The 11,184-nt window shown below is 42.9% G+C and overlaps 1 protein-coding gene across 1 annotated transcript; it reads left to right on the top strand.

Annotated features, from left to right (window-relative positions):
• The first annotated feature begins 243 nt into the window (after nucleotides 1-243).
• LOC119383031 (vacuolar protein-sorting-associated protein 36) lies at nucleotides 244-10,106 on the top strand. Its single transcript, XM_037650994.2, has 13 exons — nucleotides 244-462; nucleotides 591-653; nucleotides 720-790; nucleotides 848-962; nucleotides 1,022-1,090; nucleotides 1,174-1,290; nucleotides 2,266-2,343; nucleotides 3,307-3,441; nucleotides 3,997-4,062; nucleotides 4,538-4,602; nucleotides 6,035-6,119; nucleotides 9,474-9,550; nucleotides 9,930-10,106. Exons 1-13 carry the CDS (start codon nucleotides 367-369, stop codon nucleotides 10,024-10,026), a joined length of 1,134 nt encoding a protein of 377 aa, XP_037506922.1. The 5' UTR covers nucleotides 244-366; the 3' UTR covers nucleotides 10,027-10,106.
• The last annotated feature ends 1,078 nt before the right edge of the window (nucleotides 10,107-11,184 follow it).

The following is an 11,184-nucleotide window of genomic DNA, read 5'->3' as shown; positions in this document are numbered from 1 at the left end:
CTCTCGAAGTCAAGCCTCTTTGCTTTTCAACATCTTTGGTGCTTTTTTTTCATAATGACAAAGACTAATTGTTCTTAGTTTTGTTGTTATTTGTGGTTTCTCAGGAATTCCAGAATTACTAAATTAAGTATGCCCCGTGACAGTTCTGTTCGTAATTTATTTTCTCGTTTAGGTTTTAGTTGATTTTGGGTAGAGTGGCGCTGCAATCGCTTTGTTGTGCTCTGCTCCTTGCGTGCAGTGGGCAGTGGGTGTGCCGTGCAGCGATCTAATGTGTGATTTTTGTTGGTGGTGGTATCAACTTTATTGTGATTTTTGTTGAATTATACTTTAAATGGGGGATCTGACAGTTCCGTCTTGAAGGTCGCAATGAATAGATTTGTGTGGGCCAGCGAGAATCCGCAGAGTGGCGAAGTGATCCTGCGGCAACAGCCGGGTGTAGCACTGTACGACGGCGAGAGAAAGGTGATGCGCTCCCGGCGAGATGAAACTCTCGCTTTGACAGCCGTGTTACGAATACTGCATGAAAAAAGACCGTTTTCGCGAGTTGCAAGCGCATCGCTTCGACTTACGTTAACGTGCCATTATTGCAGACTCCTTTCGTTGGAGGTGAATTGGTGCTGACTTCGCATCAAGTCTACTGGACGGGACCAGAGGTTGGTCGCAGTGGTCATCTTCGCCCAGTTACTTAATTACTTTCGCTTGCTTTTCTTTATACACAGAAACAGCGGATAAGCTTGCATCTGAGCCTAGTCGTGCTAATCGAAGAACAGAGTGGAAGCTGGAGTAAAAGGTACGGCTGCTGTGGAAACCCTGTTTTTGATGTAACCAATGTACTGGCGCACCACAGTGCCAAGATAGTGGTCCACGTCTCCCCACCGACTGACGACAAGCACGTTGGCGTTGTCCAGAGCAGTCCCTTCGACTATGTCCGGTTATCCTTCCGCAGTGGAGGCTCGTCGGAGGTAAGGCTCTAAATAGCGCGTACTGCGCTTATAGTAACATTTCATTTTTGCGGCAACAGTTTTTCCAGGAAATGCAAGCAGCGCTGCAGAGAAAAGATTGGCTGAAGATGCCCACAGTTGATTCACGAGTGAGTGAGCGCAGATATACGATACGTTTCTAGGTGTGGACAAAGAGCGTCTTTGAACATGGAAACTTAATTTGCATGGACAGGGCAAGAAGATTCGCACTGGCATTGTCGGCATTGAGCGTCAAATCCAGGCCAAGCATGACGAAGCAGACAAGAATATATCTGCAGCCTTCGAAGATCTCAGCAAATTGATGGAAATGGCAAGTGTCTTTATCAATTGTTTGATTTTGTAGCGGCGTTTTCGCAAGTGAATGTGTAGCCGTAAACTATGACGAACTAGTGGTGTGACGAAAACATGAGACTTGGCACTACAGGAAAGAAAGCGCGAATTCTGTAGATGTTACTGGTTTTATAACATTGAATCACAAGGACACCGAGTCACACTGATTACAAGGCCACGAGTTGATGCTAGCTTTCCCTATCTTTTAACAAATAAAAATCACTTATACTGAAATTTCGAGAGAGTACTTACAGATTGAGTACTTACTGTTCATTGTAATAGCTTAAAGTGCTTTGAGCAAAGCAGTATGCCCCGTATGAAGTTGTAAACGGGAAAATTTTGTGCAGGCTGTGTTGCTTGTAGAAATCACATCGTTTTGTTTGTCGTAATCTAATGTCCATTTCATAGTTTCCTGGGATGCTCACGCTATTACTCGTGCATACGAAAGCCGTGATCTATTCGTGTGAAATTTTCAATTTAGAAGTTTGTAAAACCAGGCCACAATACCAGTAAGAATTGTTTGTATATCACATACCTCAAAACAGAGCAATATTAATTCACAAATTAGCCTGCTTTGGCTTGACATTTATGGATTGAAATTTATAACAGACTGGGCCTTGGTTTGAATATCTCATGATCTGCTTGTCAAAAAAGAAAAAAAAAACTCACAGCATCTGGATTAAATAAAAAACGTTGATTCTATATCATTTCATGCTACATTCCAGTTCATTATGTAATAATTATATCCATTGTGTCTTAAGCATTAACGAATATCTAGTTGACTGCAGCATTCCTTATTTGGCTGTTTGATGTAGCATAGGCTCATGCACATGCATGCAAAATGAAACTGTTCACTTGTGTTCTTTATGCTTTCCCTCCCTCTCTCCTCAAGAGCTACCTTCGGTACTTATTTTTCTGAATAAATGAATCTATCTATCATTATGCTGTGTTTCAGGCTAAAGACATGGTGGCATTGTCCAAGAGTATTACGCAGAAGTTAAAGGAGAAAGGAAGTAGTTTGACTGATGATGAAGTAAGTGGGAATACTTTCTCTTTTACCAGTGAGCCCTACTCACCATTGCAGTCATATCCTCACATCTCTCCATTTTATTTTTGTGTGTGCACTTATGTGTGTGTGTGTGTGTGCCTGCTCTTGCAGTGCATTACAAAGCATGCCTGGTGCTCACATTTTTTGCCCTTCTTGTTGCGAAGCAATTCTGGAAGATTGCGTTAGATGCCACCTTCTCACATGCACATTTTCCTGCGTTCATAAAGCTAATGCAAAACACAGCACAACAGCATTGCAATAGGAAAGGTGCACAGTATTGTCTAAGATTTGAAAAGTTTATTTTGAAGCAACGTTAAATAAATAAAGGAGAACCAACATGAGTGCTAGTGCTGTTAAGAGACATCACAACAAATCAGTGAGCAGCTGCATGTCACAGTAAAGCAAAAAAATTTTTAGTTGAAATACATTGTAATCATGCTGCTCTTTTATTTGAAAAGCCTCAACAAGCTCATGTGTCCTTTGATCCCTTTTCCTGGTGGTAACATTAATTTGATTAGAGAAATGCTTCTAATCCTTTATACAGGAACCTTCCATCATTAAGCAGCACTGTGTGTCTCGGTTTGTCTTTCCATTGTGTATAATTATCCGGGCCAGAATTATACAACCATTTTATTCCAGTGTTGTTCATTTTCACCAGTTGTCCAAGCCATGTTCAAATCATGTTATTGCTATGGTCGGTCAATCGTGAATGGTGAATCATAAGGAAAAGATGAAATTTAGTAGAGCAAAAGGAGTCCCTATGTTATACCAATCCAGATTTCAAAAATGAATTTATTCCATCTAGTGTGGCTCTCCATACTTGTTTTCCTTTGATGCACCCTGGTCACAGTTTCTTTTGGATGGCTGTGGCAAGCTTCCCGTTCCTTCCTTCATGACTTACTTCGTGGCTGTCACCAACTCTCACTGTCCCCACTTGTGCCTGCACAGACAGTCATGTTCAAGTCACACTTGCTGTCCCTGGGAATCAGCGATCCAGTCACAAAAAGTGCCTATGGATCGGGTATGACCTACTACCAAGAACTTGCGAAGCAGCTCGCTGAAGTTCTCGAGGGGCCTGTCCAGGTTTGTCTTTCAAAGACCTTTTTTTAGATGTTTGTCTAACGTTTTTAGATGTTTGTCTAACCTGTGTTGCAGTTTCAATCAGATCATTTTAAAGAAGCCACTGTTCGAATAATTCTGTGTGTTTGTTTTGGTGCTAGCTTTCATTGCTCTCCTGCCATTTAGTCGTTACAAATTTATGTAGTGAGGGTTAATTCTGCACAAGTTGTAAGCTCGTTATGGCTGAGCATTACCTTAAAACCTTTTTCTCACAGTAGGTGTGACTGCCTGCTATTTTTGATAATAAGAGCAGTGTGCACAGTAAACTTGTGATTGCTAAAGAGCACTGTTTTTTGCTGGCAAGTTTCTATGGTACACTGGACTGTCTGGCCGTAGTGCTTATGCTAATACCTACCAGATTGACATGAAATGCCTGTGATGACAAGGTTTCCTTTTCAGTTCATATATTGATTGGTAAAATGCACTGGCATTCAACACGTTGCTCGACAAAATTTAGGTTGTGTCGTCGTCAGACTCTGTGCAAGCAACACTGATTAACTTGATTATTCCTTTCTGTAGGAAAGTGGAGGAATTCTTTCTCTAACGGATGTCTACTGCAGGATAAACAGAGCAAGGGGCCTAGAGGTAAGCTCTTTCACACTTGTAATTAGGAAGTATAAAAACATTCTTTTAAGCAAGAAACAGTGATACTGTGAGGGCTTCTTTGGACTTCACTTAAAAGCCACAAAGCTGCTCACTAGATTATAAAGGATGCCTTTAGGAGGCTTTCAGATTTATTTTGACCACCAGGACCTTTCATTGTGCACATAGTTCAGTGTACATAAGTTTTTTGCATTTCACTGCTGTAAGAGTGCAGCCATTATGGCCAAAAAATCGAACTCGTAACATTGTGCTACGCTTTTGTATATCATGAGCACAGGGTCATGGATTTGATTCCTATACATGAAAGCCGCATTCTGATTAAGCATCATTTTTGTACAGTAAATTTGAGGCATCAAAAATTTGATATTTTTTAAATGTTTCTTCGAAGTTAGCGATTACTGTTCTTTACCCATAATGTAGCGTAATGCTTGAATTGGATGCATTACTTTTCGTGCAGCTTTTATCTCCAGAGGATCTTCTAAATGCGTGCAAGGTTATGGAGTCGCTACAGCTACCATTGAGGTAAGCAGCCTGCCATTTCGAAACTTAGCAGCATGTAACGTTTAGTAGTGGGAAAAAAAAAACAAAAAAAAACCTTATAATTCTTCAATCTGTGGTGCAAGAATGTACCTGAGAGTCTGTTAAGCCACACTGCTACGATTTCCAAGAGTGTATGCTGTATAGACTCCTGAAATAGCCACACCCTGTCTTCAAAGATTTCCTGCAAAATGTTTCGATGCAGCCATTCCATGGATGAAAATACAGAAGTTGTCTGACAAACTTTGAGTGAACCTCACATGTGCACAATCACACAGTGGAGCTGCTACATATGCTGATATGATGTGAGAGGAATAACACTGAAATATTTAAAATTATTTATTATTTGACTGTCGCTACACTTGAACACTGCTAAGCTTGGTCTCCCGGTTCCCATATTGTGAGACTACTTTATATACACTTTCCTTCCTGAACATGGGGCTGCACCTTTTATAAGAGTGAAGTCTGAAAGTATTTGAGGGGAATTTCTCTCTTGAGGTAGAGGATGCAGCTATTATACATGAGTGTGGTTTTTGTGCATGTCTGTGTTGTATATGTGCCATTAAAATAAGGCCTGCTGTAAACTGGTGATGGTGAATTCAGATGATGTTCTGGCACAATTAATGGCATGTGCGGCTTTACGTGAACACTTCTACCACTAAAATAAATCTGTAGAGTATAGTTCGTTATATACTTATGCTAATGAACCTGCTGTAAATTGCTACTGTAATTGCTAATAAATGTACTCTTACATGAACATGGCTTACTGCTAAAATAAGTATGCGAGATATAGGTTGTTATACTTATGCTACTAAGCCTACTGTAAATTGGGCACGTCCAACCAGGCGATGTGGAAGTATAGTTCATACCACAAACTAACTGATTTCACGTTAATGTTTGCTGCCTCATTGCTCCTCCAAAGGATGTCGGCAGTTGTAATCTTTGCCAGATTGAAAGGCAGGGAAAGTTTGAAGCATGTCGTTTCATTTTTACAGTGAATGTTTCTTTCTGGTTTCATTTCACTGTAACCAGCTGATTTAACAGCTTAGATGAGTGGCAGGATTCAGAAGATAGACATCTGAATCCTTCAAAAAATGATCTGACAAAATGCATACTGCAGCTCTCCTCAGTAGTTTTACTCAAGGTTGTCTTTAACATAAGTAGAGCAGAAAAGCAGTGAAAATTGCAAGCACACGGTAGTCCTCGCTTGAAGTGTTCATGTGCTTGGATCATGATGAGATTGGTGTGTTTGCTACATCGTGTTCTCTTCATTAAGGCACTTTTACCATTACTTTATTACATGTTATATCAAACAATGTGAGTTGGTTCGACATACTGGGCACGACTTGTTTGATATTCTTGATGTGTGAGAACGGCATTTTGTGTTAACTTATGGAACGCTGTTGGTTGTCCACAGGTTGCATGTGTTCGGAAGTGGGGTCACAGTGCTGAAACTGGCAACGCAAAATGATGAAGCAACAAGTACAGAAACGCGACAGTTGGCAAGTGTTCATTTTTACTGATAATGCAGTTTAATTTTATTTGTACTAATGATGCTGTTCCTGTATTGTAAAATTTTTGATCTGTATACAAAGTTTATTTTAGTACAAGTTAGTTCATAATTTCGCAGTTAATTGCTCACGTTCAGGAAGGGTTGACATGAAGAAAACCTCATAAATCAAGCTCTACTTCCCCATGCTCCTACATCCATAAAGAAAAGATAGAGGTGGAGGCAGGTACAATAATGTAATGTATGTTCATAAAGAGCAGAAACCCTGTTAAAGACTAAGCCGCATTAAAGTACAGCATTGGCAATGGTTTCTACTGCCTGATAAGCCCATCTGTAGCCAGGCTGCTGCCTCAAGGTAGCTGCTAGTTGCAACAGTTTATACAGTCAAACCTCGATATATTGAACACGGACATATCGAATTATTGCCTATATCGAACGGTTCCTATATCACGTGGGAAATCGCATGCATTTTTAATTTTTTATTTCGAACGAAGTTTGACGTATAATGGATATATCGAACTCGGCCACCCCAAACCGCCCGCGCTCCGTTGACAGGCGGCGAGCTTTCCCGCCGCGCTCCGTTGACAGGCGGCAAGCTTTCCCGCAACTCTCGAAAATAGTGGTAGCGCGGTGGGCGTTTACGACTGCTGCACACATCGATGGCGTCGAGTGCGCCACTTGAACGTAGCGGCATTCGCACGCCGCAGCCTTGCGGCAACGACGCACTGCACTTGTTGCACCAGCTCCTCCTTGATAGTATCGCCAGGCATCCTTCGCATCGGTCGTTGTTGTGCTCGTGTGTTAGGCCTGCCGCGCGTTGTGGTGTGTGTAGCGATGGCTGCAGACGCGAAGAAACGGACGACCCTGACTTTTGCAGCAAAACTGGAAGCAATCCAGCGCGTTGAGAATGGTGAGAAGAAGTCGAGCGTCGCGGACGGGTTAGGCATACCAAGGAGCACATTGAGTACTCTGCTCAAAAACGAAGCCGACATAAAGGCCAAGGCCGAGAAGAGTCAGCACTCAGGCGCGCGGCGTGTACACAAAGCTGCTTTTGAAGATGTTGAGAAGTCTCTCCACAAGTGGTTCATGGACGCAAGGGCCCGAAATATTCCTGTATCGGGGCCGATGTTGCAACAGAAGGCAAAGAACTTTGCATTCATTCTCGGCGTCGAGAATTTCAGTGCGAGTAGCGGTTGGCTACAACGTTTTAAGACTCGTTTCAACATTGTCGGGAAGACTGTGTCGGGAGAGTGAGGACGCCAATGATGAAGAAATTCAGAAGTGGCTTGATCATGAGTGGCCCAAAGTTCTCGCCAAGTATGAGCCGAGCCAAATCTTTAATGCTGACGGGACGGGCCTGTTTTGGCAAATGCTTCCGCGGCAAACGCTGGACACTCGCGGGGTCAAGTGCCACGGGGGCAAGCAAGGCAAGGCCCGTGTGACAGTCCTATTGGCTGCCATTATAGATGGGAGCACGAAGCTGCGGCCTCTTGTAAAATTGGCAAATTTAAAACCCCGAGGTGCATGCGGAACTGCCCCAATATTCCGGTGACTTATGCCTGGAATAAGAAGTCGTGGATGACGAGGGATATTTTCCTCAAGTGGCTGAAGGCGTGGGATTCGGACCTGGTGCGTCAGGGACGGAAGGTATGCCTTATCGTCGATAACTGCACGGCACACCACACCGATGCCCAGCTGAGCAACATCGAAGTGGTATTTCTGCCGCCCAACACCACTTCGAAGCTCCAACCATTGGACCAGGGCATTATCCGCACATTTAAGTCTATCTACAAGCGTCGGCTGATCGACATTTTGCTTGTAAGACTCCGGATGGGCCAAGATCTGAAGATCGATCTTTTGGGCGCCATCCAAATGCTCAAGGCGTCGTGGGAAAACGTCAAGCAGTCGACGATAGCCAACTGCTTTCGGCATGCGGGCTTCGGCGGATGCACTGACGAAGCATCAGTGGAAGAATCCGAGGAAGCTGGGTTGGCATGCGCGAGCTCGCCGAAACGTGGAGCAAGCTGGAGAGCTTTGTTGGTGCGGAGCCGCAAAGCATGTGCATCGAAGACTTTGTTGGAGGTGACGACAGCACTGGTACAACGGCGGAGCTAACGGATGTAGAGATCGTCGCTGAAGCTACCGCTGAGCAGCCGAATGAAGACGCTGCCGAGGTGGATCCCGCAAGCGCTGATGGTGCCCCGCTCCCGACATCAGCTGAGGTCGTAGCCGCTTTGGCCCTTGCGCGCTGCCACTGCAGCGCGATTGAAGGCACCGGCCTTTCACTTGTGGATCGCCTGGACTATGTTGAGGACGCAGTCGTCAAACACGCCATTGCCAACAAAAAGCAGGCTACTCTTTTTCAGTATTTTAAGCCAACACAATAAATACTTTGTTTGAATCTTCAAGTGAGTATTTACTGCACCACGATTGGTTCGTTGGTTGTTTTCCACAAGTTCTTGACGCATTTTTTACGTGATTTTTTATATCGAATTCTGGATATATCGAACTATTTCGCGATCGCCATGCCGTTCGATATATCGAGGTTCGACTGTGGTGGTATAAGTGTACCAAGAAGGCCAGCCATGACTGACATTTTCATGCCTCTTGAAGGCAAATACTAGAAAGCACAGGCTAAGTAATATGCAGTATGGTGTTTGCACTGTATACTGTACCACTGTGTACAAGCCACATGAAGTCTTAGCCAGCATAACTGGCTTGCTTGGTTTCTCTATTGAGTTTATGGTCGCACATAGTTCAGGTAAATTTTACAAAAACAACCGTTGTAGTCTTTGGGCAGTGACCATCAGGTCATGGTGATAATGCTGCGTATACAAATGGGAAGCAAGCTGCTGGCAATGCTTCATTTTTATGTTGTACGATTCGAAATATCTTCAAAGTGCTGTTTGCTATGCACAGTGCACTGGACAAAATGGGTATGAGAATTTTTATGTACTACATTTTTACACTTACCTCAGCTTGACTTATCAATTGCCTCCTCTCTACTGATGTGAGAACTGTCAAAATGCAAGTGGGATAACGAAAGTGGTAAGATTATGCACTTATACGCATTAACTTCTAACGTTTTTTAGCCCTTCCATCAGGCAGCATACTTGCTTCATCACTGACAAAAGTGAACGGGTGTAAAGAGTATTGACTGGGCAAGCCCCATTTCATTAAATTTACTGTGTATTTCTTGATTCTAGAATGTCCCTGACATTTAGGCCCTCAATTACATCGTCGATAGATCTTGACATGTTGGAGTATTGCATTTTGTGTTTCACAACTGCAAGAGGCGAGAAATGCAGCCATGAGAGCTTCTGTAACTGTTCATTTTTTCTTCCAGATTGATGAACATGGCTCTTTGTCAGCAGAACAACTTTCGCCCCTCGTTCACATTCCAGTCATATTGGCTAAAGAAAGGTAAGCGCTTCACTGTTGTCACACGAGTGCGGAAGCAGTGAACCATTCAAAATGCTATTAATATGGTTCAGTGTCACGCTAATTACACTGATAAAAAATGGCCATAAAGTCTTTTCAACTCCTCTTGTATGTTCTAAACTTCTTCAGTGCAAAGAAAAAATGTCTGTTAGGTGTACTTGTTCTTTTTTTTCTACATGACTAATGACTGGAATTTCATACTGCATCAATTTGTGCTTGTTATTAATAACACTTCATGTTATCCTTGATATGTATATAATCTCGTTTTTCTGTCTACCCTCCTTTTGCATAAACAGCACTTGCAGTACATGAATAAACAAATATAACAAAACAAATTAATGTGTCTCATTTCTGTGTCCAGGTTAATTTGTGCTGAGCAGAAGGGCTTGGTTTGCCGGGACGACTCAGTTGAAGGCCTCAGGTTTTACCCAAACTTGTTCCTGGAGAAATTGGACTAGAGGACTGCCTATTTTTTATGTACATGTGTGAATGTAATGTTGTGTGCAAAGCCGATAAAGTGTTTCTGTTGAGAGTGCAATTCCCCGTCTGCATTGTTCATTGATATTGCAGGTGTAGTTTCAACTGGAGTCATTCATTGCGCCTTTCTCTCCACAATCACTCTCTCTCTCTTTGAATGGCTCTCATGATTCACCGGGCATTAAGTTGCAATATGTATTTCACTGCAATACAAATTGCAACTTGCGGCATTTGCAGCTCTTGCAGCTCCGGAAATTCAGATTGCAGGAATTTGCAGTGTGGCACATGACAGCAAACAAACATTGAGAGCAAGGTGCTTACGTGATTGCGCCCTTGGCCAAGCACCTCACAAAACTGAATGTGATTGAGTAGGCCAGACTGTACAAAGCAAGCACTTATTAAGGCAGTCAGATTTACCTAGATGACAGGTGAAAGCTAATATTTACAATCTAATTTATGAGAGTCTTTCTTGAATATAGAGAGAAAGCTGATGAAATTCTGCATTTGCTCAATCCTCCTAAAATTAATCTCCTTAAAACAGCCATTGTTATATTTGGGACTGCACTCCAAATAGAACGCGCTTTTTTGTACATGCATTGCCAGACTATTAAGCTGTGTGGGTAAGCCACATTCATAATTCAGCGAGTATGGGGCAGGTGTGTGTGAGCAGGTGTCGCTAATGTAGGTTATTTGATATGCTGCGCATATTGCATTTTCTCTTGACAGAGTGTATGGTTTCTTCTTGTTTTCTCTTAGCATATGCAAACCGTCAAGAGTACGAAAGACTCCAAACCGGTTTACAGTGGCACGCAAGTGCGGTTTGAGGCCTTGCACTACCTAAAGACACAAAATCTGAAATTCCCTGTTATTATCAAGTTGTTGCAATAACTAATGTACGCTACCCGAAAGTTAGCATACGCTGACTTCCCTTCGGTACTGCGCTCACGCGGCGTCTCTAGATCCTGCCTCATTGCTGTCACCGCCGTCGGCGTGCACAAGGTCCCGCATTAGGGAAGGCAGGGACCACAGACAACCACCACTACATTGCTCTTTCACGGCCTTTCGCGCCCATCGTAAATTAAACACACCCAGCTCACTTTGTGTAAACTGCATTAATTTATTTCTAGTGAAATACAGAT

The sequence above is a fragment of the Rhipicephalus sanguineus genome, chromosome 2 (genome assembly GCF_013339695.2).
Source record: "Rhipicephalus sanguineus isolate Rsan-2018 chromosome 2, BIME_Rsan_1.4, whole genome shotgun sequence".
In the NCBI taxonomy this organism is placed as follows: domain Eukaryota; kingdom Metazoa; phylum Arthropoda; class Arachnida; order Ixodida; family Ixodidae; genus Rhipicephalus; species Rhipicephalus sanguineus.
This window is presented reverse-complemented; position numbering and strand designations above follow the sequence as displayed.

What these genes read in the sequence shown, in the direction of transcription:
- LOC119383031 (XM_037650994.2), top strand. Translation starts at nt 367, where the DNA reads ATGAATAGATTTGTGTGGGCCAGCGAGAATCCGCAGAGTGGCGAAGTG. An exon ending in TGCCCACAGTTGATTCACGA is followed by an intron (nt 1,091 to 1,173) that starts GTGAGTGAGCGC and finishes TTGCATGGACAG; the next exon opens with GGCAAGAAGATTCGCACTGG. An exon ending in ACAGAGCAAGGGGCCTAGAG is followed by an intron (nt 4,063 to 4,537) that starts GTAAGCTCTTTC and finishes CTTTTCGTGCAG; the next exon opens with CTTTTATCTCCAGAGGATCT.